Raw genomic sequence first — 27,223 nt, forward strand, 5'->3', positions numbered from 1 at the left:
CTGGGATCCTACAAGGCATTAAAAGGAGCGCGGCCAGCAGGTCAAGGGAGGTGATCCTCTCCCTCCACTCTGCCCTGGTCAGGCCTCACCAGGAGTATGGCGTCCGGTTCTGGGCTCCCCGGTACAAGAAAAGGCCGCGATCTCCTGGAAAGAGTCCAGCGGAGGTCCATGAAGATGATCAAGGGCCTGGAGCACCTCTCTTACGAGGAAAGGCTGAGCGACTTGATGTTGTGTTGAGGGACATGGTGTAGTGGGAGCTATTGGTAATAGGTGAACGGTTGGACTGGGTGATCTTTTAGGTCTTTTCCAACCTTGGTGATTCTGTGATTCTGTGATTCTATGACCTGGGTCTGTTCAGCCTTGAGAAAAGATGACTCAGAGGGGATCTGATCAATGTCTGTATCTAAGGTGACGGCGGCCAAAATACAAGGGCAGTGGCTGCAAGTTGTATCAGAGGAGGTTTAGGTTAGACATAAGGAAGAAATTCTTCTCTCAGAGAGTGGTCAGGCACTGGAATGGCTGCCCAGGGAGGTGGTGGAGTCGCCACCCCTGGAATTGTTCAAGAGGCATCTGGATGACGTGCTGCGTGATGTGGTTTAGTACTAGTGGTGGCAATGGTGATGAGGAGATGGTTGGATTCGATGATCTTATAGGTCATTTCCAACCTTGTGATTCTATGATTCTATGATTCTATGATCATCTCGAGAGGTCCCTTCCAGCCCCTACAATTCTGTGATTCTGCATCAGGGAGAACACTGTGCTGCCAAGGAGGAGAAGGCAAATACGGACACTGCTGCGGGAGGTGTCAAAGCAAACGTTCAAATCTCTCGGTCTGTACTATCATCTATTCTTTTATTTTCTTTCCGACATATAAATAAAGGAAATTAATCCAATATTCATTGCTGTTGGAGTGAAGGGCTCAAAAGGATGGGAGGGGAGCACCGGACCTCTGCTTACGTCTGTTTACGAGGGTGGACAGTGGGAACAAGGGACAGTAGGACAAGGGGAAATGGTTTCAAACTAAGACAGCAGAGGTTTAGGTTAGATAGTAGGAGGAAGTTTTTCACACAGAGCGTGCTGACACACTGGAACCGGTTGCCCAAGGAGGCCGTGGATGCCCCATGCCTGCAGGCATTCAAGGCCAGGCGGGATGTGGCTCTGGGCTGCCCGGTGGACTGAAACTAGGGGATCACTGTGGGCCTTCTCAACCCAGGCTGCTCTATGATTCTGTGATTCTATCACCTCGTGCGCTCATGAAAATTACAGAGAGAATTACTTGAGAAAAGACGGCTAAGAGGGGACCTGATCCAGGTTGATAAATATCTGAGGTGTGGCAGCCATAGCGGTGAGGCCAGTCTCTTTTCAGTGGTAAGTGGAGACAGGACAAGGGGAAACAGACATTAGCTGCAGCATAGGAAGTTTCGAACGAATGTGCGCAAGAACTTCTTTACTGTGAGGGTGACGGAGCACTGGAACAGGCTGCCCAGGGAGGTGGTGGAGTCTCCTTCTCTGGAGATGTTCAAGACCTGCCTGGATGCCTACCTGTGCAACCTGCTGTAGGGAACCAGCTTTGGGAGGGGGGTTGGACTCGATGATCTCTGGAGGTCCCTTCCCACCCCTACAAATCTGCGATTATGTGATTCTGTGGCCTCGTGTGCTCATGAAAATTACGGAGTGCAGACGGATTGCAAAAAGGGGAGGTGGAACAGGGAGGTGGGATTTGGGTGTAGGGTCCCCAGCCCCGAGCTGGGTGCACGGCCACACCCGCACCGGGGAAAGGCATTGTGACATCACAGGCGGGGCATGACATCAGTCTTGATCAAGTCACGCTGGCGGCCTCCCCCAGCTCAGACACTTGGAGCACTCGCTCCGTCCTGGTGGTCGCTGCTGGAGCTCTGCTCTGGGTGACAGCCACTTGTGTGTTGAGAGCGGTCCTTGGGAGAGAGCAGGATGAAGCTCAGCCTGACTCTCTTCCTCATCTTACTTGCTTTCATGTCTCCAATTCCTGACACGTCCAGCTGCCTCAGCTGGGTCGGGAATTGGGACAAAAAGCTGCCCCATCCCGAGGAGCAGCATCCCTTAGACACCGAGTGCCAGCCTTCCAGCTGGCTCTCCTGGCTTGGTCTAAACACCTGCCCCACCAAGATCGAGGATGGCAACAAAAGGAACGTCCTTCACCAGGAGCACGGACCTACGGACACCAAGAGCCAGCCCACCAACTGGCTCTGCTGGTATTGCCAAAACATCTGCTCCAACCAGATGAAGGATGGGAACAAAAGGCAGGTCGTTCACGAGAAGCAGAGCCCGGTTGACATCAAGGCCCAGCCCTCCAGCTGGCTCTGCTGGTTCGGCCTAACCACCTGCCCCACAAAGATTGCGGATGGGAAGAAAGACCAGGTTCTTCCCGAGGAGCAGAGCCTGTTTGAGTCCAAGAGCCAGCCCTCTAACTGGCTCTGCTGGTTTGGACTAACATCCTGCTCCACGAAGACCAAGGACGGGAAGAAAGACCAGGTCCTTCCCAAGGAGCAGAGCCTGTTTGAGTCCAAGAGCCAGCCCTCCAACTGGCTCTGCAGGCTTGGACTAACATCTTGCTCCACCAACACAGAGCACGGGAAAACAGAACAGGTCCTTCATGAGGAGCAGCGTCTTGTTAAGTCCAAGAGCCAGCTCTCCAACTGGCTCTGCTGGTTTGGACTAACATCCTGCTCCACCAAGATCGAGGACAGCAAGAAAGACCAGGTCCTTCCCAAGGAGCAGAGCCTGTTTGAGTCCAAGAGCCAGCCCTCCAACTGGCTCTGCAGGCTTGGACTGACATCTTGCTCCCCCAAGACCGAGGACGGGAAGAAGAACAAGGTCTTTCGTGAGGAGCAGAGCCCCGTTGAGACCAAGGGCCAGCCCTCCAACTGGCTCTGCTGGATTGGACTAAACACCTGTCCTCAGAACGGAGAGAAAAAAGTCGTGCGTCCTGAGAAGAGCCTGCCCGTTAATGCTGAGCGCCGTGCCTCCCACTGGCCCTTCTGGATTGGCCTTTCTCCACACCCCAGATGGGTCCCGAACACGGCCAGCCAGTCTGTTGAGCCAGAGGGCCCAAAGCAGCAGTCCCCGCACACCGAGCAAGACGCCTTCAGCGTGCCTGACATCCTCAACAACTTCAAGGACTTAATAACGCCAGCCCTGATAATCTGCGTCATTCTGGATTTATGGGGAAACTGCTATCTGTTCCGGCTGCTGTGGGTTGCCTACCAGCTCTGGAGAGATTTCTGAAGACATCAGGCACACGTAAGCGCTCGGGATTCATACTGCACAGAACGGACTGAGGGTGGGGAGCAGGGAACCGCAAAGGTCTGGTCTGTGAGGGCTTCCAAGCAAAGCAGACCTCCAGAGGTCCATCAGCTCTCCCCAGACACTTGCCCGGCCGTAGGGCTGACAGCCAGCCCAGACTCCCATGCCAAACGGGGCCTGCCGGAGGTGCCCTGAGCCCCACGGGCTGCCCCGAGCTGTCCTGGGACGCTGGAAAAGCCGCGCAAGAATCAGAGCCCTGCAGGGCGATGCTCTGCAAAACGAGCCTGCATCCCTTTCTCTGCGCTCATGCCCTGTCATTTCCAGGGAACGGAACAAACGGCCTCAGCTTCAGAACGCGAACAGAGTGATTTCCACAAGGCGCTTCTGTCCATCTGGCAGCCTGTGGGTCAAATGGTGACCAAAGGTGGCGCTGAAGGCACCTGCGATGACAACAACATCTTCCACTGGGTGGACACCAACCTCCCCCAGATCATCACCTCCATTTTCCATCAGTCATCAAATAAATAACATCATCATTTCCACAGCCTGTGTCATTGTGGTGGCAGTGCGTCCGGGACAGTGGCAGCACTAAAGGCATTGGTGCAGGACAGCGCTGCTGTTCGGGGACTGGGGGCATGTTCCTAGGCAGGAGGAAGGGTGGTGGGCCAGGGATAAAAGAGGCATCGGTGGCTGTGAAGTGTCCGGAGACAGCCATGCCCCAGGGGAGAGAGCACATGTTGAGCGGGAACCTACCTCCCAGTGGGGTCATGCAGCGTCCCCCAGAGTGCACGGGGAGGTCCCGGGAGTCTCCAGCACGCTGGGAAGCATGCAGAGCACACTGGGAATCCTCAGCTGGGCCACTTCTGCCAGGATCCCGTGCGCATCACCTTCACAGAAGAGGCTCGCACCAAGGGAGCCTTCCCAGAAAGGGAAAACGGCAGCAAAGCACCACAGCAAGATCTGCTGGGGAAGGGAGGGAGGCCCTGCGGCACGGCGGCTCAGACTCCCTGGTCCGTTTCGTCCCTCTGCTTATTACTGCTGACTGGTAGCTCAGGCCGGCAGCCATGAAGGCGCTGAGAGAAGCCTGCGGGCTGTCAAACGGGACTTTGGGGCACTGGCGCGCTGTCACGGCTCCAGCCCGGTGCTGTGACTAATGGGGTGGAGGGACAAACGAAGCCACGAGCCAGGAAAGGGGCAAGAGAGGGGGTGAAAAGGTCGGGAGATGGGCCTAACAACAAAACAACGGCAACGAGCTAAGGGAGAAAACAATGATTTTCTGAGTACACTAATTTTCTGAGTATACCAGCGGGATGCAAGATGAAGAAAACAGACGAGGTTTTCCAAAAGCAAGCGCAGAGTCTTGCACCTCGGAAGGAACAGCCGCAAGTATCAGTACAGGCTGGGACCCGACCTGCTGGAGAGGAGCTCTGCGGTGAGGAACCGGGGGCTCCAGGTGGACAACAGGCTGGCCATGAGCCAGCAGGGTGCCCTGGTGGCCAAGAAGGACACTGGGATCCTACAAGGCATTAAAAGGAGCGCGGCCAGCAGGTCAAGGGAGGTGATCCTCTCCCTCCACTCTGCCCTGGTCAGGCCTCACCAGGAGTATGGCGTCCGGTTCTGGGCTCCCCGGTACAAGAAAAGGCCGCGATCTCCTGGAAAGAGTCCAGCGGAGGTCCATGAAGATGATCAAGGGCCTGGAGCACCTCTCTTACGAGGAAAGGCTGAGCGACTTGATGTTGTGTTGAGGGACATGGTGTAGTGGGAGCTATTGGTAATAGGTGAACGGTTGGACTGGGTGATCTTTTAGGTCTTTTCCAACCTTGGTGATTCTGTGATTCTGTGATTCTATGACCTGGGTCTGTTCAGCCTTGAGAAAAGATGACTCAGAGGGGATCTGATCAATGTCTGTATCTAAGGTGACGGCGGCCAAAATACAAGGGCAGTGGCTGCAAGTTGTATCAGAGGAGGTTTAGGTTAGACATAAGGAAGAAATTCTTCTCTCAGAGAGTGGTCAGGCACTGGAATGGCTGCCCAGGGAGGTGGTGGAGTCGCCACCCCTGGAATTGTTCAAGAGGCATCTGGATGACGTGCTGCGTGATGTGGTTTAGTACTAGTGGTGGCAATGGTGATGAGGAGATGGTTGGATTCGATGATCTTATAGGTCATTTCCAACCTTGTGATTCTATGATTCTATGATTCTATGATCATCTCGAGAGGTCCCTTCCAGCCCCTACAATTCTGTGATTCTGCATCAGGGAGAACACTGTGCTGCCAAGGAGGAGAAGGCAAATACGGACACTGCTGCGGGAGGTGTCAAAGCAAACGTTCAAATCTCTCGGTCTGTACTATCATCTATTCTTTTATTTTCTTTCCGACATATAAATAAAGGAAATTAATCCAATATTCATTGCTGTTGGAGTGAAGGGCTCAAAAGGATGGGAGGGGAGCACCGGACCTCTGCTTACGTCTGTTTACGAGGGTGGACAGTGGGAACAAGGGACAGTAGGACAAGGGGAAATGGTTTCAAACTAAGACAGCAGAGGTTTAGGTTAGATAGTAGGAGGAAGTTTTTCACACAGAGCGTGCTGACACACTGGAACCGGTTGCCCAAGGAGGCCGTGGATGCCCCATGCCTGCAGGCATTCAAGGCCAGGCGGGATGTGGCTCTGGGCTGCCCGGTGGACTGAAACTAGGGGATCACTGTGGGCCTTCTCAACCCAGGCTGCTCTATGATTCTGTGATTCTATCACCTCGTGCGCTCATGAAAATTACAGAGAGAATTACTTGAGAAAAGACGGCTAAGAGGGGACCTGATCCAGGTTGATAAATATCTGAGGTGTGGCAGCCATAGCGGTGAGGCCAGTCTCTTTTCAGTGGTAAGTGGAGACAGGACAAGGGGAAACAGACATTAGCTGCAGCATAGGAAGTTTCGAACGAATGTGCGCAAGAACTTCTTTACTGTGAGGGTGACGGAGCACTGGAACAGGCTGCCCAGGGAGGTGGTGGAGTCTCCTTCTCTGGAGATGTTCAAGACCTGCCTGGATGCCTACCTGTGCAACCTGCTGTAGGGAACCAGCTTTGGGAGGGGGGTTGGACTCGATGATCTCTGGAGGTCCCTTCCCACCCCTACAAATCTGCGATTATGTGATTCTGTGGCCTCGTGTGCTCATGAAAATTACGGAGTGCAGACGGATTGCAAAAAGGGGAGGTGGAACAGGGAGGTGGGATTTGGGTGTAGGGTCCCCAGCCCCGAGCTGGGTGCACGGCCACACCCGCACCGGGGAAAGGCATTGTGACATCACAGGCGGGGCATGACATCAGTCTTGATCAAGTCACGCTGGCGGCCTCCCCCAGCTCAGACACTTGGAGCACTCGCTCCGTCCTGGTGGTCGCTGCTGGAGCTCTGCTCTGGGTGACAGCCACTTGTGTGTTGAGAGCGGTCCTTGGGAGAGAGCAGGATGAAGCTCAGCCTGACTCTCTTCCTCATCTTACTTGCTTTCATGTCTCCAATTCCTGACACGTCCAGCTGCCTCAGCTGGGTCGGGAATTGGGACAAAAAGCTGCTCCATCCCGAGGAGCAGCATCCCTTAGACACCGAGTGCCAGCCTTCCAGCTGGCTCTCCTGGCTTGGTCTAAACACCTGCCCCACCAAGATCGAGGATGGCAACAAAAGGAACGTCCTTCACCAGGAGCACGGACCTACGGACACCAAGAGCCAGCCCTCCAACTGGCTCTGCTGGTATTGCCAAAACATCTGCTCCAACCAGATGAAGGACGGGAACAAAAGGCAGGTCGTTCACGAGAAGCAGAGCCCGGTTGACATCAAGGCCCAGCCCTCCAGCTGGCTCTGCTGGTTCGGCCTAACCACCTGCCCCACAAAGATTGCGGATGGGAAGAAAGACCAGGTTCTTCCCGAGGAGCAGAGCCTGTTTGAGTCCAAGAGCCAGCCCTCCAACTGGCTCTGCTGGTTTGGACTAACATCCTGCTCCACCAAGAGCGAGGACGGGAAGAAAGACCAGGTCCTTCCCAAGGAGCAGAGCCTGTTTGAGTCCAAGAGCCAGCCCTCCAACTGGCTCTGCAGGCTTGGACTAACATCTTGCTCCACCAACACAGAGCATGGGAAAACAGAACAGGTCCTTCATGAGGAGCAGCGTCTTGTTAAGTCCAAGAGCCAGCTCTCCAACTGGCTCTGCTGGTTTGGACTAACATCCTGCTCCACCAAGATCGAGGACAGCAAGAAAGACCAGGTCCTTCCCAAGGAGCAGAGCCTGTTTGAGTCCAAGAGCCAGCCCTCCAACTGGCTCTGCAGGCTTGGACTGACATCTTGCTCCCCCAAGACCGAGGACGGGAAGAAGAACAAGGTCTTTCGTGAGGAGCAGAGCCCCGTTGAGACCAAGGGCCAGCCCTCCAACTGGCTCTGCTGGATTGGACTAAACACCTGTCCTCAGAACGGAGAGAAAAAAGTCGTGCGTCCTGAGAAGAGCCTGCCCGTTAATGCTGAGCGCCGTGCCTCCCACTGGCCCTTCTGGATTGGCCTTTCTCCACACCCCAGATGGGTCCCGAACACGGCCAGCCAGTCTGTTGAGCCAGAGGGCCCAAAGCAGCAGTCCCCGCACACCGAGCAAGACGCCTTCAGCATGCCTGACATCCTCAACAACTTCAAGGACTTAATAACGCCAGCCCTGATAATCTGCGTCATTCTGGATTTATGGGGAAACTGCTATCTGTTCCGGCTGCTGTGGGTTGCCTACCAGCTCTGGAGAGATTTCTGAAGACATCAGGCACACGTAAGCGCTCGGGATTCATACTGCACAGAACGGACTGAGGGTGGGGAGCAGGGAACCGCAAAGGTCTGGTCTGTGAGGGCTTCCAAGCAAAGCAGACCTCCAGAGGTCCATCAGCTCTCCCCAGACACTTGCCCGGCCGTAGGGCTGACAGCCAGCCCAGACTCCCATGCCAAACGGGGCCTGCCGGAGGTGCCCTGAGCCCCACGGGCTGCCCCGAGCTGTCCTGGGACGCTGGAAAAGCCGCGCAAGAATCAGAGCCCTGCAGGGCGATGCTCTGCAAAACGAGCCTGCATCCCTTTCTCTGCGCTCATGCCCTGTCATTTCCAGGGAACGGAACAAACGGCCTCAGCTTCAGAACGCGAACAGAGTGATTTCCACAAGGCGCTTCTGTCCATCTGGCAGCCTGTGGGTCAAATGGTGACCAAAGGTGGCGCTGAAGGCACCTGCGATGACAACAACATCTTCCACTGGGTGGACACCAACCTCCCCCAGATCATCACCTCCATTTTCCATCAGTCATCAAATAAATAACATCATCATTTCCACAGCCTGTGTCATTGTGGTGGCAGTGCGTCCGGGACAGTGGCAGCACTAAAGGCATTGGTGCAGGACAGCGCTGCTGTTCGGGGACTGGGGGCATGTTCCTAGGCAGGAGGAAGGGCGGTGGGCCAGGGATAAAAGAGGCATCGGTGGCTGTGAAGTGTCCGGAGACAGCCATGCCCCAGGGGAGAGAGCACATGTTGAGCGGGAACCTACCTCCCAGTGGGGTCATGCAGCGTCCCCCAGAGTGCACGGGGAGGTCCCGGGAGTCTCCAGCACGCTGGGAAGCATGCAGAGCACACTGGGAATCCTCAGCTGGGCCACTTCTGCCAGGATCCCGTGCGCATCACCTTCACAGAAGAGGCTCGCACCAAGGGAGCCTTCCCAGAAAGGGAAAACGGCGGCAAAGCACCACAGCAAGATCTGCTGGGGAAGGGAGGGAGGCCCTGCGGCACGGCGGCTCAGACTCCCTGGTCCGTTTCGTCCCTCTGCTTATTACTGCTGACTGGTAGCTCAGGCCGGCAGCCATGAAGGCGCTGAGAGAAGCCTGTGGGCTGTCAAACGGGACTTTGGGGCACTGGCGCGCTGTCACGGCTCCAGCCCGGTGCTGTGACTAATGGGGTGGAGGGACAAACGAAGCCACGAGCCAGGAAAGGGGCAAGAGAGGGGGTGAAAAGGTCGGGAGATGGGCCTAACAACAAAACAACGGCAACGAGCTAAGGGAGAAAACAATGATTTTCTGAGTACACTAATTTTCTGAGTATACCAGCGGGATGCAAGATGAAGAAAACAGACGAGGTTTTCCAAAAGCAAGCGCAGAGTCTTGCACCTCGGAAGGAACAGCCGCAAGTATCAGTACAGGCTGGGACCCGACCTGCTGGAGAGGAGCTCTGCGGTGAGGAACCGGGGGCTCCAGGTGGACAACAGGCTGGCCATGAGCCAGCAGGGTGCCCTGGTGGCCAAGAAGGCCACTGGGATCCTACAAGGCATTAAAAGGAGCGCGGCCAGCAGGTCAAGGGAGGTGATCCTCTCCCTCCACTCTGCCCTGGTCAGGCCTCACCAGGAGTATGGCGTCCGGTTCTGGGCTCCCCGGTACAAGAAAAGGCCGCGATCTCCTGGAAAGAGTCCAGCGGAGGTCCATGAAGATGATCAAGGGCCTGGAGCACCTCTCTTACGAGGAAAGGCTGAGCGACTTGATGTTGTGTTGAGGGACATGGTGTAGTGGGAGCTATTGGTAATAGGTGAACGGTTGGACTGGGTGATCTTTTAGGTCTTTTCCAACCTTGGTGATTCTGTGATTCTGTGATTCTATGACCTGGGTCTGTTCAGCCTTGAGAAAAGATGACTCAGAGGGGATCTGATCAATGTCTGTATCTAAGGTGACGGCGGCCAAAATACAAGGGCAGTGGCTGCAAGTTGTATCAGAGGAGGTTTAGGTTAGACATAAGGAAGAAATTCTTCTCTCAGAGAGTGGTCAGGCACTGGAATGGCTGCCCAGGGAGGTGGTGGAGTCGCCACCCCTGGAATTGTTCAAGAGGCATCTGGATGACGTGCTGCGTGATGTGGTTTAGTACTAGTGGTGGCAATGGTGATGAGGAGATGGTTGGATTCGATGATCTTATAGGTCATTTCCAACCTTGTGATTCTATGATTCTATGATTCTATGATCATCTCGAGAGGTCCCTTCCAGCCCCTACAATTCTGTGATTCTGCATCAGGGAGAACACTGTGCTGCCAAGGAGGAGAAGGCAAATACGGACACTGCTGCGGGAGGTGTCAAAGCAAACGTTCAAATCTCTCGGTCTGTACTATCATCTATTCTTTTATTTTCTTTCCGACATATAAATAAAGGAAATTAATCCAATATTCATTGCTGTTGGAGTGAAGGGCTCAAAAGGATGGGAGGGGAGCACCGGACCTCTGCTTACGTCTGTTTACGAGGGTGGACAGTGGGAACAAGGGACAGTAGGACAAGGGGAAATGGTTTCAAACTAAGACAGCAGAGGTTTAGGTTAGATAGTAGGAGGAAGTTTTTCACACAGAGCGTGCTGACACACTGGAACCGGTTGCCCAAGGAGGCCGTGGATGCCCCATGCCTGCAGGCATTCAAGGCCAGGCGGGATGTGGCTCTGGGCTGCCCGGTGGACTGAAACTAGGGGATCACTGTGGGCCTTCTCAACCCAGGCTGCTCTATGATTCTGTGATTCTATGACCTCGTGCGCTCATGAAAATTACAGAGAGAATTACTTGAGAAAAGACGGCTAAGAGGGGACCTGATCCAGGTTGATAAATATCTGAGGTGTGGCAGCCATAGCGGTGAGGCCAGTCTCTTTTCAGTGGTAAGTGGAGACAGGACAAGGGGAAACAGACATTAGCTGCAGCATAGGAAGTTTCGAACGAATGTGCGCAAGAACTTCTTTACTGTGAGGGTGACGGAGCACTGGAACAGGCTGCCCAGGGAGGTGGTGGAGTCTCCTTCTCTGGAGATGTTCAAGACCTGCCTGGATGCCTACCTGTGCAACCTGCTGTAGGGAACCAGCTTTGGGAGGGGGGTTGGACTCGATGATCTCTGGAGGTCCCTTCCCACCCCTACAAATCTGCGATTATGTGATTCTGTGGCCTCGTGTGCTCATGAAAATTACGGAGTGCAGACGGATTGCAAAAAGGGGAGGTGGAACAGGGAGGTGGGATTTGGGTGTAGGGTCCCCAGCCCCGAGCTGGGTGCACGGCCACACCCGCACCGGGGAAAGGCATTGTGACATCACAGGCGGGGCATGACATCAGTCTTGATCAAGTCACGCTGGCGGCCTCCCCCAGCTCAGACACTTGGAGCACTCGCTCCGTCCTGGTGGTCGCTGCTGGAGCTCTGCTCTGGGTGACAGCCACTTGTGTGTTGAGAGCGGTCCTTGGGAGAGAGCAGGATGAAGCTCAGCCTGACTCTCTTCCTCATCTTACTTGCTTTCATGTCTCCAATTCCTGACACGTCCAGCTGCCTCAGCTGGGTCGGGAATTGGGACAAAAAGCTGCTCCATCCCGAGGAGCAGCATCCCTTAGACACCGAGTGCCAGCCTTCCAGCTGGCTCTCCTGGCTTGGTCTAAACACCTGCCCCACCAAGATCGAGGATGGCAACAAAAGGAACGTCCTTCACCAGGAGCACGGACCTACGGACACCAAGAGCCAGCCCTCCAACTGGCTCTGCTGGTATTGCCAAAACATCTGCTCCAACCAGATGAAGGACGGGAACAAAAGGCAGGTCGTTCACGAGAAGCAGAGCCCGGTTGACATCAAGGCCCAGCCCTCCAGCTGGCTCTGCTGGTTCGGCCTAACCACCTGCCCCACAAAGATTGCGGATGGGAAGAAAGACCAGGTTCTTCCCGAGGAGCAGAGCCTGTTTGAGTCCAAGAGCCAGCCCTCCAACTGGCTCTGCTGGTTTGGACTAACATCCTGCTCCACGAAGACCAAGGACGGGAAGAAAGACCAGGTCCTTCCCAAGGAGCAGAGCCTGTTTGAGTCCAAGAGCCAGCCCTCCAACTGGCTCTGCAGGCTTGGACTAACATCTTGCTCCACCAACACAGAGCACGGGAAAACAGAACAGGTCCTTCATGAGGAGCAGCGTCTTGTTAAGTCCAAGAGCCAGCTCTCCAACTGGCTCTGCTGGTTTGGACTAACATCCTGCTCCACCAAGATCGAGGACAGCAAGAAAGACCAGGTCCTTCCCAAGGAGCAGAGCCTGTTTGAGTCCAAGAGCCAGCCCTCCAACTGGCTCTGCAGGCTTGGACTGACATCTTGCTCCCCCAAGACCGAGGACGGGAAGAAGAACAAGGTCTTTCGTGAGGAGCAGAGCCCCGTTGAGACCAAGGGCCAGCCCTCCAACTGGCTCTGCTGGATTGGACTAAACACCTGTCCTCAGAACGGAGAGAAAAAAGTCGTGCGTCCTGAGAAGAGCCTGCCCGTTAATGCTGAGCGCCGTGCCTCCCACTGGCCCTTCTGGATTGGCCTTTCTCCACACCCCAGATGGGTCCCGAACACGGCCAGCCAGTCTGTTGAGCCAGAGGGCCCAAAGCAGCAGTCCCCGCACACCGAGCAAGACGCCTTCAGCGTGCCTGACATCCTCAACAACTTCAAGGACTTAATAACGCCAGCCCTGATAATCTGCGTCATTCTGGATTTATGGGGAAACTGCTATCTGTTCCGGCTGCTGTGGGTTGCCTACCAGCTCTGGAGAGATTTCTGAAGACATCAGGCACACGTAAGCGCTCGGGATTCATACTGCACAGAACGGACTGAGGGTGGGAAGCAGGGAACCGCAAAGGTCTGGTCTGTGAGGGCTTCCAAGCAAAGCAGACCTCCAGAGGTCCATCAGCTCTCCCCAGACACTTGCCCGGCCGTAGGGCTGACAGCCAGCCCAGACTCCCATGCCAAACGGGGCCTGCCGGAGGTGCCCTGAGCCCCACGGGCTGCCCCGAGCTGTCCTGGGACGCTGGAAAAGCCGCGCAAGAATCAGAGCCCTGCAGGGCGATGCTCTGCAAAACGAGCCTGCATCCCTTTCTCTGCGCTCATGCCCTGTCATTTCCAGGGAACGGAACAAACGGCCTCAGCTTCAGAACGCGAACAGAGTGATTTCCACAAGGCGCTTCTGTCCATCTGGCAGCCTGTGGGTCAAATGGTGACCAAAGGTGGCGCTGAAGGCACCTGCGATGACAACAACATCTTCCACTGGGTGGACACCAACCTCCCCCAGATCATCACCTCCATTTTCCATCAAATAAATAACATCATCATTTCCACAGCCTGTGTCATTGTGGTGGCAGTGCGTCCGGGACAGTGGCAGCACTAAAGGCATTGGTGCAGGACAGCGCTGCTGTTCGGGGACTGGGGGCATGTTCCTAGGCAGGAGGAAGGGCGGTGGGCCAGGGATAAAAGAGGCATCGGTGGCTGTGAAGTGTCCGGAGACAGCCATGCCCCAGGGGATAGAGCACATGTTGAGCGGGAACCTACCTCCCAGTGGGGTCATGCAGCGTCCCCCAGAGTGCACGGGGAGGTCCCGGGAGTCTCCAGCACGCTGGGAAGCATGCAGAGCACACTGGGAATCCTCAGCTGGGCCACTTCTGCCAGGATCCCGTGCGCATCACCTTCACAGAAGAGGCTCGCACCAAGGGAGCCTTCCCAGAAAGGGAAAACGGCGGCAAAGCACCACAGCAAGATCTGCTGGGGAAGGGAGGGAGGCCCTGCGGCACGGCGGCTCAGACTCCCTGGTCCGTTTCGTCCCTCTGCTTATTACTGCTGACTGGTAGCTCAGGCCGGCAGCCATGAAGGCGCTGAGAGAAGCCTGTGGGCTGTCAAACGGGACTTTGGGGCACTGGCGCGCTGTCACGGCTCCAGCCCGGTGCTGTGACTAATGGGGTGGAGGGACAAACGAAGCCACGAGCCAGGAAAGGGGCAAGAGAGGGGGTGAAAAGGTCGGGAGATGGGCCTAACAACAAAACAACGGCAACGAGCTAAGGGAGAAAACAATGATTTTCTGAGTACACTAATTTTCTGAGTATACCAGCGGGATGCAAGATGAAGAAAACAGACGAGGTTTTCCAAAAGCAAGCGCAGAGTCTTGCACCTCGGAAGGAACAGCCGCAAGTATCAGTACAGGCTGGGACCCGACCTGCTGGAGAGGAGCTCTGCGGTGAGGAACCGGGGGCTCCAGGTGGACAACAGGCTGGCCATGAGCCAGCAGGGTGCCCTGGTGGCCAAGAAGGCCACTGGGATCCTACAAGGCATTAAAAGGAGCGCGGCCAGCAGGTCAAGGGAGGTGATCCTCTCCCTCCACTCTGCCCTGGTCAGGCCTCACCAGGAGTATGGCGTCCGGTTCTGGGCTCCCCGGTACAAGAAAAGGCCGCGATCTCCTGGAAAGAGTCCAGCGGAGGTCCATGAAGATGATCAAGGGCCTGGAGCACCTCTCTTACGAGGAAAGGCTGAGCGACTTGATGTTGTGTTGAGGGACATGGTGTAGTGGGAGCTATTGGTAATAGGTGAACGGTTGGACTGGGTGATCTTTTAGGTCTTTTCCAACCTTGGTGATTCTGTGATTCTGTGATTCTATGACCTGGGTCTGTTCAGCCTTGAGAAAAGATGACTCAGAGGGGATCTGATCAATGTCTGTATCTAAGGTGACGGCGGCCAAAATACAAGGGCAGTGGCTGCAAGTTGTATCAGAGGAGGTTTAGGTTAGACATAAGGAAGAAATTCTTCTCTCAGAGAGTGGTCAGGCACTGGAATGGCTGCCCAGGGAGGTGGTGGAGTCGCCACCCCTGGAATTGTTCAAGAGGCATCTGGATGACGTGCTGCGTGATGTGGTTTAGTACTAGTGGTGGCAATGGTGATGAGGAGATGGTTGGATTCGATGATCTTATAGGTCATTTCCAACCTTGTGATTCTATGATTCTATGATTCTATGATCATCTCGAGAGGTCCCTTCCAGCCCCTACAATTCTGTGATTCTGCATCAGGGAGAACACTGTGCTGCCAAGGAGGAGAAGGCAAATACGGACACTGCTGCGGGAGGTGTCAAAGCAAACGTTCAAATCTCTCGGTCTGTACTATCATCTATTCTTTTATTTTCTTTCCGACATATAAATAAAGGAAATTAATCCAATATTCATTGCTGTTGGAGTGAAGGGCTCAAAAGGATGGGAGGGGAGCACCGGACCTCTGCTTACGTCTGTTTACGAGGGTGGACAGTGGGAACAAGGGACAGTAGGACAAGGGGAAATGGTTTCAAACTAAGACAGCAGAGGTTTAGGTTAGATAGTAGGAGGAAGTTTTTCACACAGAGCGTGCTGACACACTGGAACCGGTTGCCCAAGGAGGCCGTGGATGCCCCATGCCTGCAGGCATTCAAGGCCAGGCGGGATGTGGCTCTGGGCTGCCCGGTGGACTGAAACTAGGGGATCACTGTGGGCCTTCTCAACCCAGGCTGCTCTATGATTCTGTGATTCTATGACCTCGTGCGCTCATGAAAATTACAGAGAGAATTACTTGAGAAAAGACGGCTAAGAGGGGACCTGATCCAGGTTGATAAATATCTGAGGTGTGGCAGCCATAGCGGTGAGGCCAGTCTCTTTTCAGTGGTAAGTGGAGACAGGACAAGGGGAAACAGACATTAGCTGCAGCATAGGAAGTTTCGAACGAATGTGCGCAAGAACTTCTTTACTGTGAGGGTGACGGAGCACTGGAACAGGCTGCCCAGGGAGGTGGTGGAGTCTCCTTCTCTGGAGATGTTCAAGACCTGCCTGGATGCCTACCTGTGCAACCTGCTGTAGGGAACCAGCTTTGGGAGGGGGGTTGGACTCGATGATCTCTGGAGGTCCCTTCCCACCCCTACAAATCTGCGATTATGTGATTCTGTGGCCTCGTGTGCTCATGAAAATTACGGAGTGCAGACGGATTGCAAAAAGGGGAGGTGGAACAGGGAGGTGGGATTTGGGTGTAGGGTCCCCAGCCCCGAGCTGGGTGCACGGCCACACCCGCACCGGGGAAAGGCATTGTGACATCACAGGCGGGGCATGACATCAGTCTTGATCAAGTCACGCTGGCGGCCTCCCCCAGCTCAGACACTTGGAGCACTCGCTCCGTCCTGGTGGTCGCTGCTGGAGCTCTGCTCTGGGTGACAGCCACTTGTGTGTTGAGAGCGGTCCTTGGGAGAGAGCAGGATGAAGCTCAGCCTGACTCTCTTCCTCATCTTACTTGCTTTCATGTCTCCAATTCCTGACACGTCCAGCTGCCTCAGCTGGGTCGGGAATTGGGACAAAAAGCTGCCCCATCCCGAGGAGCAGCATCCCTTAGACACCGAGTGCCAGCCTTCCAGCTGGCTCTCCTGGCTTGGTCTAAACACCTGCCCCACCAAGATCGAGGATGGCAACAAAAGGAACGTCCTTCACCAGGAGCACGGACCTACGGACACCAAGAGCCAGCCCTCCAACTGGCTCTGCTGGTATTGCCAAAACATCTGCTCCAACCAGATGAAGGACGGGAACAAAAGGCAGGTCGTTCACGAGAAGCAGAGCCCGGTTGACATCAAGGCCCAGCCCTCCAGCTGGCTCTGCTGGTTCGGCCTAACCACCTGCCCCACAAAGATGGAGGACGGGAAGAAAGACCAGGTTCTTCCCGAGGAGCAGAGCCTGTTTGAGTCCAAGAGCCAGCCCTCCAACTGGCTCTGCTGGTTTGGACTAACATCCTGCTCCACCAAGAGCGAGGACGGGAAGAAAGACCAGGTCCTTCCCAAGGAGCAGAGCCTGTTTGAGTCCAAGAGCCAGCCCTCCAACTGGCTCTGCAGGCTTGGACTAACATCTTGCTCCACCAACACAGAGCACGGGAAAACAGAACAGGTCCTTCATGAGGAGCAGCGTCTTGTTAAGTCCAAGAGCCAGCTCTCCAACTGGCTCTGCTGGTTTGGACTAACATCCTGCTCCACCAAGATCGAGGACAGCAAGAAAGACCAGGTCCTTCCCAAGGAGCTGAGCCTGTTTGAGTCCAAGAGCCAGCCCTCCAACTGGCTCTGCAGGCTTGGACTGACATCTTGCTCCCCCAAGACCGAGGACGGGAAGAAGAACAAGGTCTTTCGTGAGGAGCAGAGCCCCGTTGAGACCAAGGGCCAGCCCTCCAACTGGCTCTGCTGGATTGGACTGAACACCTGTCCTCAGAACGGAGAGAAAAAAGTCGTGCGTCCTGAGAAGAGCCTGCCCGTTAATGCTGAGCGCCGTGCCTCCCACTGGCCCTTCTGGATTGGCCTTTCTCCACACCCCAGATGGGTCCCGAACACGGCCAGCCAGTCTGTTGAGCCAGAGGGCCCAAAGCAGCAGTCCCCGCACACCGAGCAAGACGCCTTCAGCGTGCCTGACATCCTCAACAACTTCAAGGACTTAATAACGCCAGCCCTGATAATCTGCGTCATTCTGGATTTATGGGGAAACTGCTATCTGTTCCGGCTGCTGTGGGTTGCCTACCAGCTCTGGAGAGATTTCTGAAGACATCAGGCACACGTAAGCGCTCGGGATTCATACTGCACAGAACGGACTGAGGGTGGGAAGCAGGGAACCGCAAAGGTCTGGTCTGTGAGGGCTTCCAAGCAAAGCAGACCTCCAGAGGTCCATCAGCTCTCCCCAGACACTTGCCCGGCCGTAGGGCTGACAGCCAGCCCAGACTCCCATGCCAAACGGGGCCTGCCGGAGGTGCCCTGAGCCCCACGGGCTGCCCCGAGCTGTCCTGGGACGCTGGAAAAGCCGCGCAAGAATCAGAGCCCTGCAGGGCGATGCTCTGCAAAACGAGCCTGCATCCCTTTCTCTGCGCTCATGCCCTGTCATTTCCAGGGAACGGAACAAACGGCCTCAGCTTCAGAACGCGAACAGAGTGATTTCCACAAGGCGCTTCTGTCCACCTGGCAGCCTGTGGGTCAAATGGTGACCAAAGGTGGCGCTGAAGGCACCTGCGATGACAACAACATCTTCCACTGGGTGGACACCAACCTCCCCCAGATCATCACCTCCATTTTCCATCAGTCATCAAATAAATAACATCATCATTTCCACAGCCTGTGTCATTGTGGTGGCAGTGCGTCCGGGACAGTGGCAGCACTAAAGGCATTGGTGCAGGACAGCGCTGCTGTTCGGGGACTGGGGGCATGTTCCTAGGCAGGAGGAAGGGCGGTGGGCCAGGGATAAAAGAGGCATCGGTGGCTGTGAAGTGTCCGGAGACAGCCATGCCCCAGGGGATAGAGCACATGTTGAGCGGGAACCTACCTCCCAGTGGGGTCATGCAGCGTCCCCCAGAGTGCACGGGGAGGTCCCGGGAGTCTCCAGCACGCTGGGAAGCATGCAGAGCACACTGGGAATCCTCAGCTGGGCCACTTCTGCCAGGATCCCGTGCGCATCACCTTCACAGAAGAGGCTCGCACCAAGGGAGCCTTCCCAGAAAGGGAAAACGGCGGCAAAGCACCACAGCAAGATCTGCTGGGGAAGGGAGGGAGGCCCTGCGGCACGGCGGCTCAGACTCCCTGGTCCGTTTCGTCCCTCTGCTTATTACTGCTGACTGGTAGCTCAGGCCGGCAGCCATGAAGGCGCTGAGAGAAGCCTGTGGGCTGTCAAACGGGACTTTGGGGCACTGGCGCGCTGTCACGGCTCCAGCCCGGTGCTGTGACTAATGGGGTGGAGGGACAAACGAAGCCACGAGCCAGGAAAGGGGCAAGAGAGGGGGTGAAAAGGTCGGGAGATGGGCCTAACAACAAAACAACGGCAACGAGCTAAGGGAGAAAACAATGATTTTCTGAGTACACTAATTTTCTGAGTATACCAGCGGGATGCAAGATGAAGAAAACAGACGAGGTTTTCCAAAAGCAAGCGCAGAGTCTTGCACCTCGGAAGGAACAGCCGCAAGTATCAGTACAGGCTGGGACCCGACCTGCTGGAGAGGAGCTCTGCGGTGAGGAACCGGGGGCTCCAGGTGGACAACAGGCTGGCCATGAGCCAGCAGGGTGCCCTGGTGGCCAAGAAGGCCACTGGGATCCTACAAGGCATTAAAAGGAGCGCGGCCAGCAGGTCAAGGGAGGTGATCCTCTCCCTCCACTCTGCCCTGGTCAGGCCTCACCAGGAGTATGGCGTCCGGTTCTGGGCTCCCCGGTACAAGAAAAGGCCGCGATCTCCTGGAAAGAGTCCAGCGGAGGTCCATGAAGATGATCAAGGGCCTGGAGCACCTCTCTTACGAGGAAAGGCTGAGCGACTTGATGTTGTGTTGAGGGACATGGTGTAGTGGGAGCTATTGGTAATAGGTGAACGGTTGGACTGGGTGATCTTTTAGGTCTTTTCCAACCTTGGTGATTCTGTGATTCTGTGATTCTATGACCTGGGTCTGTTCAGCCTTGAGAAAAGATGACTCAGAGGGGATCTGATCAATGTCTGTATCTAAGGTGACGGCGGCCAAAATACAAGGGCAGTGGCTGCAAGTTGTATCAGAGGAGGTTTAGGTTAGACATAAGGAAGAAATTCTTCTCTCAGAGAGTGGTCAGGCACTGGAATGGCTGCCCAGGGAGGTGGTGGAGTCGCCACCCCTGGAATTGTTCAAGAGGCATCTGGATGACGTGCTGCGTGATGTGGTTTAGTACTAGTGGTGGCAATGGTGATGAGGAGATGGTTGGATTCGATGATCTTATAGGTCATTTCCAACCTTGTGATTCTATGATTCTATGATTCTATGATCATCTCGAGAGGTCCCTTCCAGCCCCTACAATTCTGTGATTCTGCATCAGGGAGAACACTGTGCTGCCAAGGAGGAGAAGGCAAATACGGACACTGCTGCGGGAGGTGTCAAAGCAAACGTTCAAATCTCTCGGTCTGTACTATCATCTATTCTTTTATTTTCTTTCCGACATATAAATAAAGGAAATTAATCCAATATTCATTGCTGTTGGAGTGAAGGGCTCAAAAGGATGGGAGGGGAGCACCGGACCTCTGCTTACGTCTGTTTACGAGGGTGGACAGTGGGAACAAGGGACAGTAGGACAAGGGGAAATGGTTTCAAACTAAGACAGCAGAGGTTTAGGTTAGATAGTAGGAGGAAGTTTTTCACACAGAGCGTGCTGACACACTGGAACCGGTTGCCCAAGGAGGCCGTGGATGCCCCATGCCTGCAGGCATTCAAGGCCAGGCGGGATGTGGCTCTGGGCTGCCCGGTGGACTGAAACTAGGGGATCACTGTGGGCCTTCTCAACCCAGGCTGCTCTATGATTCTGTGATTCTATGACCTCGTGCGCTCATGAAAATTACAGAGAGAATTACTTGAGAAAAGACGGCTAAGAGGGGACCTGATCCAGGTTGATAAATATCTGAGGTGTGGCAGCCATAGCGGTGAGGCCAGTCTCTTTTCAGTGGTAAGTGGAGACAGGACAAGGGGAAACAGACATTAGCTGCAGCATAGGAAGTTTCGAACGAATGTGCGCAAGAACTTCTTTACTGTGAGGGTGACGGAGCACTGGAACAGGCTGCCCAGGGAGGTGGTGGAGTCTCCTTCTCTGGAGATGTTCAAGACCTGCCTGGATGCCTACCTGTGCAACCTGCTGTAGGGAACCAGCTTTGGGAGGGGGGTTGGACTCGATGATCTCTGGAGGTCCCTTCCCACCCCTACAAATCTGCGATTATGTGATTCTGTGGCCTCGTGTGCTCATGAAAATTACGGAGTGCAGACGGATTGCAAAAAGGGGAGGTGGAACAGGGAGGTGGGATTTGGGTGTAGGGTCCCCAGCCCCGAGCTGGGTGCACGGCCACACCCGCACCGGGGAAAGGCATTGTGACATCACAGGCGGGGCATGACATCAGTCTTGATCAAGTCACGCTGGCGGCCTCCCCCAGCTCAGACACTTGGAGCACTCGCTCCGTCCTGGTGGTCGCTGCTGGAGCTCTGCTCTGGGTGACAGCCACTTGTGTGTTGAGAGCGGTCCTTGGGAGAGAGCAGGATGAAGCTCAGCCTGACTCTCTTCCTCATCTTACTTGCTTTCATGTCTCCAATTCCTGACACGTCCAGCTGCCTCAGCTGGGTCGGGAATTGGGACAAAAAGCTGCCCCATCCCGAGGAGCAGCATCCCTTAGACACCGAGTGCCAGCCTTCCAGCTGGCTCTCCTGGCTTGGTCTAAACACCTGCCCCACCAAGATCGAGGATGGCAACAAAAGGAACGTCCTTCACCAGGAGCACGGACCTACGGACACCAAGAGCCAGCCCTCCAACTGGCTCTGCTGGTATTGCCAAAACATCTGCTCCAACCAGATGAAGGACGGGAACAAAAGGCAGGTCGTTCACGAGAAGCAGAGCCCGGTTGACATCAAGGCCCAGCCCTCCAGCTGGCTCTGCTGGTTCGGCCTAACCACCTGCCCCACAAAGATTGCGGATGGGAAGAAAGACCAGGTTCTTCCCGAGGAGCAGAGCCTGTTTGAGTCCAAGAGCCAGCCCTCCAACTGGCTCTGCTGGTTTGGACTAACATCCTGCTCCACCAAGAGCGAGGACGGGAAGAAAGACCAGGTCCTTCCCAAGGAGCAGAGCCTGTTTGAGTCCAAGAGCCAGCCCTCCAACTGGCTCTGCAGGCTTGGACTAACATCTTGCTCCACCAACACAGAGCACGGGAAAACAGAACAGGTCCTTCATGAGGAGCAGCGTCTTGTTAAGTCCAAGAGCCAGCTCTCCAACTGGCTCTGCTGGTTTGGACTAACATCCTGCTCCACCAAGATCGAGGACAGCAAGAAAGACCAGGTCCTTCCCAAGGAGCAGAGCCTGTTTGAGTCCAAGAGCCAGCCCTCCAACTGGCTCTGCAGGCTTGGACTGACATCTTGCTCCCCCAAGACCGAGGACGGGAAGAAGAACAAGGTCTTTCGTGAGGAGCAGAGCCCCGTTGAGACCAAGGGCCAGCCCTCCAACTGGCTCTGCTGGATTGGACTAAACACCTGTCCTCAGAACGGAGAGAAAAAAGTCGTGCGTCCTGAGAAGAGCCTGCCCGTTAATGCTGAGCGCCGTGCCTCCCACTGGCCCTTCTGGATTGGCCTTTCTCCACACCCCAGATGGGTCCCGAACACGGCCAGCCAGTCTGTTGAGCCAGAGGGCCCAAAGCAGCAGTCCCCGCACACCGAGCAAGACGCCTTCAGCGTGCCTGACATCCTCAACAACTTCAAGGACTTAATAACGCCAGCCCTGATAATCTGCGTCATTCTGGATTTATGGGGAAACTGCTATCTGTTCCGGCTGCTGTGGGTTGCCTACCAGCTCTGGAGAGATTTCTGAAGACATCAGGCACACGTAAGCGCTCGGGATTCATACTGCACAGAACGGACTGAGGGTGGGGAGCAGGGAACCGCAAAGGTCTGGTCTGTGAGGGCTTCCAAGCAAAGCAGACCTCCAGAGGTCCATCAGCTCTCCCCAGACACTTGCCCGGCCGTAGGGCTGACAGCCAGCCCAGACTCCCATGCCAAACGGGGCCTGCCGGAGGTGCCCTGAGCCCCACGGGCTGCCCCGAGCTGTCCTGGGACGCTGGAAAAGCCGCGCAAGAATCAGAGCCCTGCAGGGCGATGCTCTGCAAAACGAGCCTGCATCCCTTTCTCTGCGCTCATGCCCTGTCATTTCCAGGGAACGGAACAAACGGCCTCAGCTTCAGAACGCGAACAGAGTGATTTCCACAAGGCGCTTCTGTCCATCTGGCAGCCTGTGGGTCAAATGGTGACCAAAGGTGGCGCTGAAGGCACCTGCGATGACAACAACATCTTCCACTGGGTGGACACCAACCTCCCCCAGATCATCACCTCCATTTTCCATCAGTCATCAAATAAATAACATCATCATTTCCACAGCCTGTGTCATTGTGGTGGCAGTGCGTCCGGGACAGTGGCAGCACTAAAGGCATTGGTGCAGGACAGCGCTGCTGTTCGGGGACTGGGGGCATGTTCCTAGGCAGGAGGAAGGGCGGTGGGCCAGGGATAAAAGAGGCATCGGTGGCTGTGAAGTGTCCGGAGACAGCCATGCCCCAGGGGAGAGAGCACATGTTGAGCGGGAACCTACCTCCCAGTGGGGTCATGCAGCGTCCCCCAGAGTGCACGGGGAGGTCCCGGGAGTCTCCAGCACGCTGGGAAGCATGCAGAGCACACTGGGAATCCTCAGCTGGGCCACTTCTGCCAGGATCCCGTGCGCATCACCTTCACAGAAGAGGCTCGCACCAAGGGAGCCTTCCCAGAAAGGGAAAACGGCGGCAAAGCACCACAGCAAGATCTGCTGGGGAAGGGAGGGAGGCCCTGCGGCACGGCGGCTCAGACTCCCTGGTCCGTTTCGTCCCTCTGCTTATTACTGCTGACTGGTAGCTCAGGCCGGCAGCCATGAAGGCGCTGAGAGAAGCCTGTGGGCTGTCAAACGGGACTTTGGGGCACTGGCGCGCTGTCACGGCTCCAGCCCGGTGCTGTGACTAATGGGGTGGAGGGACAAACGAAGCCACGAGCCAGGAAAGGGGCAAGAGAGGGGGTGAAAAGGTCGGGAGATGGGCCTAACAACAAAACAACGGCAACGAGCTAAGGGAGAAAACAATGATTTTCTGAGTACACTAATTTTCTGAGTATACCAGCGGGATGCAAGATGAAGAAAACAGACGAGGTTTTCCAAAAGCAAGCGCAGAGTCTTGCACCTCGGAAGGAACAGCCGCAAGTATCAGTACAGGCTGGGACCCGACCTGCTGGAGAGGAGCTCTGCGGTGAGGAACCGGGGGCTCCAGGTGGACAACAGGCTGGCCATGAGCCAGCAGGGTGCCCTGGTGGCCAAGAAGGCCACTGGGATCCTACAAGGCATTAAAAGGAGCGCGGCCAGCAGGTCAAGGGAGGTGATCCTCTCCCTCCACTCTGCCCTGGTCAGGCCTCACCAGGAGTATGGCGTCCGGTTCTGGGCTCCCCGGTACAAGAAAAGGCCGCGATCTCCTGGAAAGAGTCCAGCGGAGGTCCATGAAGATGATCAAGGGCCTGGAGCACCTCTCTTACGAGGAAAGGCTGAGCGACTTGATGTTGTGTTGAGGGACATGGTGTAGTGGGAGCTATTGGTAATAGGTGAACGGTTGGACTGGGTGATCTTTTAGGTCTTTTCCAACCTTGGTGATTCTGTGATTCTGTGATTCTATGACCTGGGTCTGTTCAGCCTTGAGAAAAGATGACTCAGAGGGGATCTGATCAATGTCTGTATCTAAGGTGACGGCGGCCAAAATACAAGGGCAGTGGCTGCAAGTTGTATCAGAGGAGGTTTAGGTTAGACATAAGGAAGAAATTCTTCTCTCAGAGAGTGGTCAGGCACTGGAATGGCTGCCCAGGGAGGTGGTGGAGTCGCCACCCCTGGAATTGTTCAAGAGGCATCTGGATGACGTGCTGCGTGATGTGGTTTAGTACTAGTGGTGGCAATGGTGATGAGGAGATGGTTGGATTCGATGATCTTATAGGTCATTTCCAACCTTGTGATTCTATGATTCTATGATTCTATGATCATCTCGAGAGGTCCCTTCCAGCCCCTACAATTCTGTGATTCTGCATCAGGGAGAACACTGTGCTGCCAAGGAGGAGAAGGCAAATACGGACACTGCTGCGGGAGGTGTCAAAGCAAACGTTCAAATCTCTCGGTCTGTACTATCATCTATTCTTTTATTTTCTTTCCGACATATAAATAAAGGAAATTAATCCAATATTCATTGCTGTTGGAGTGAAGGGCTCAAAAGGATGGGAGGGGAGCACCGGACCTCTGCTTACGTCTGTTTACGAGGGTGGACAGTGGGAACAAGGGACAGTAGGACAAGGGGAAATGGTTTCAAACTAAGACAGCAGAGGTTTAGGTTAGATAGTAGGAGGAAGTTTTTCACACAGAGCGTGCTGACACACTGGAACCGGTTGCCCAAGGAGGCCGTGGATGCCCCATGCCTGCAGGCATTCAAGGCCAGGCGGGATGTGGCTCTGGGCTGCCCGGTGGACTGAAACTAGGGGATCACTGTGGGCCTTCTCAACCCAGGCTGCTCTATGATTCTGTGATTCTATGACCTCGTGCGCTCATGAAAATTACAGAGAGAATTACTTGAGAAAAGACGGCTAAGAGGGGACCTGATCCAGGTTGATAAATATCTGAGGTGTGGCAGCCATAGCGGTGAGGCCAGTCTCTTTTCAGTGGTAAGTGGAGACAGGACAAGGGGAAACAGACATTAGCTGCAGCATAGGAAGTTTCGAACGAATGTGCGCAAGAACTTCTTTACTGTGAGGGTGACGGAGCACTGGAACAGGCTGCCCAGGGAGGTGGTGGAGTCTCCTTCTCTGGAGATGTTCAAGACCTGCCTGGATGCCTACCTGTGCAACCTGCTGTAGGGAACCAGCTTTGGGAGGGGGGTTGGACTCGATGATCTCTGGAGGTCCCTTCCCACCCCTACAAATCTGCGATTATGTGATTCTGTGGCCTCGTGTGCTCATGAAAATTACGGAGTGCAGACGGATTGCAAAAAGGGGAGGTGGAACAGGGAGGTGGGATTTGGGTGTAGGGTCCCCAGCCCCGAGCTGGGTGCACGGCCACACCCGCACCGGGGAAAGGCATTGTGACATCACAGGCGGGGCATGACATCAGTCTTGATCAAGTCACGCTGGCGGCCTCCCCCAGCTCAGACACTTGGAGCACTCGCTCCGTCCTGGTGGTCGCTGCTGGAGCTCTGCTCTGGGTGACAGCCATTTGTGTGTTGAGAGCGGTCCTTGGGAGAGAGCAGGATGAAGCTCAGCCTGACTCTCTTCCTCATCTTACTTGCTTTCATGTCTCCAATTCCTGACACGTCCAGCTGCCTCAGCTGGGTCGGGAATTGGGACAAAAAGCTGCCCCATCCCGAGGAGCAGCATCCCTTAGACACCGAGTGCCAGCCTTCCAGCTGGCTCTCCTGGCTTGGTCTAAACACCTGCCCCACCAAGATCGAGGATGGCAACAAAAGGAACGTCCTTCACCAGGAGCACGGACCTACGGACACCAAGAGCCAGCCCTCCAACTGGCTCTGCTGGTATTGCCAAAACATCTGCTCCAACCAGATGAAGGACGGGAACAAAAGGCAGGTCGTTCACGAGAAGCAGAGCCCGGTTGACATCAAGGCCCAGCCCTCCAGCTGGCTCTGCTGGTTCGGCCTAACCACCTGCCCCACAAAGATTGCGGATGGGAAGAAAGACCAGGTTCTTCCCGAGGAGCAGAGCCTGTTTGAGTCCAAGAGCCAGCCCTCCAACTGGCTCTGCTGGTTTGGACTAACATCCTGCTCCACCAAGAGCGAGGACGGGAAGAAAGACCAGGTCCTTCCCAAGGAGCAGAGCCTGTTTGAGCCCAAGAGCCAGCCCTACAACTGGCTCTGCAGGCTTGGACTAACATCTTGCTCCACCAACACAGAGCATGGGAAAACAGAACAGGTCCTTCATGAGGAGCAGCGTCTTGTTAAGTCCAAGAGCCAGCTCTCCAACTGGCTCTGCTGGTTTGGACTAACATCCTGCTCCACCAAGATCGAGGACAGCAAGAAAGACCAGGTCCTTCCCAAGGAGCAGAGCCTGTTTGAGTCCAAGAGCCAGCCCTCCAACTGGCTCTGCAGGCTTGGACTGACATCTTGCTCCCCCAAGACCGAGGACGGGAAGAAGAACAAGGTCTTTCGTGAGGAGCAGAGCCCCGTTGAGACCAAGGGCCAGCCCTCCAACTGGCTCTGCTGGATTGGACTGAACACCTGTCCTCAGAATGGAGAGAAAAAAGTCGTGCGTCCTGAGAAGAGCCTGCCCGTTAATGCTGAGCGCCGTGCCTCCCACTGGCCCTTCTGGATTGGCCTTTCTCCACCCCCCAGATGGGTCCCGAACACGGCCAGCGAGTCTGTTGAGCCAGTGGGCCCAAAGCAGCAGTCCCCGCACACCGAGCAAGACGCCTTCAGCGTGCCTGATATCCTCAACAACTTCAAGGACTTAATAACGCCAGCCCTGATAATCTGCGTCATTCTGGATTTATGGGGAAACTGCTATCTGTTCCGGCTGCTGTGGATTGCCTACCGGCTCTGGAGAGATTTCTGAAGACATCAGGCACACG

The 27,223-nt window shown here is 55.3% G+C and overlaps 2 protein-coding genes across 14 annotated transcripts in view; one reads left to right on the forward strand and one right to left on the reverse strand.

Annotated features, from left to right (window-relative positions):
* The window catches only part of FAT3 (FAT atypical cadherin 3), a 479,929-nt gene that overhangs the window by 374,099 nt on the left and 78,607 nt on the right, over positions 1-27,223 (reverse strand). The window lies entirely within an intron of this gene.
* Positions 2,334-27,029, forward strand: LOC125695128 (uncharacterized). Of its 2 annotated transcripts, none has more exons than XM_048949240.1 (3): positions 2,334-2,397; positions 16,761-26,454; positions 26,683-27,029. In XM_048949240.1, exon 2 carries the CDS (start codon positions 21,104-21,106, stop codon positions 22,415-22,417), a length of 1,314 nt encoding a protein of 437 aa, XP_048805197.1. In that variant the 5' UTR covers positions 2,334-2,397; positions 16,761-21,103; the 3' UTR covers positions 22,418-26,454; positions 26,683-27,029. The 2 variants fall into 2 exon arrangements, with proteins under 2 accessions (XP_048805197.1, XP_048805195.1); XM_048949238.1 differs by lacking the exon at positions 2,334-2,397 and adding an exon at positions 11,947-11,977.

Source organism: Lagopus muta, chromosome 1 (assembly GCF_023343835.1).
Source record: "Lagopus muta isolate bLagMut1 chromosome 1, bLagMut1 primary, whole genome shotgun sequence".
Classification (NCBI taxonomy): domain Eukaryota; kingdom Metazoa; phylum Chordata; class Aves; order Galliformes; family Phasianidae; genus Lagopus; species Lagopus muta.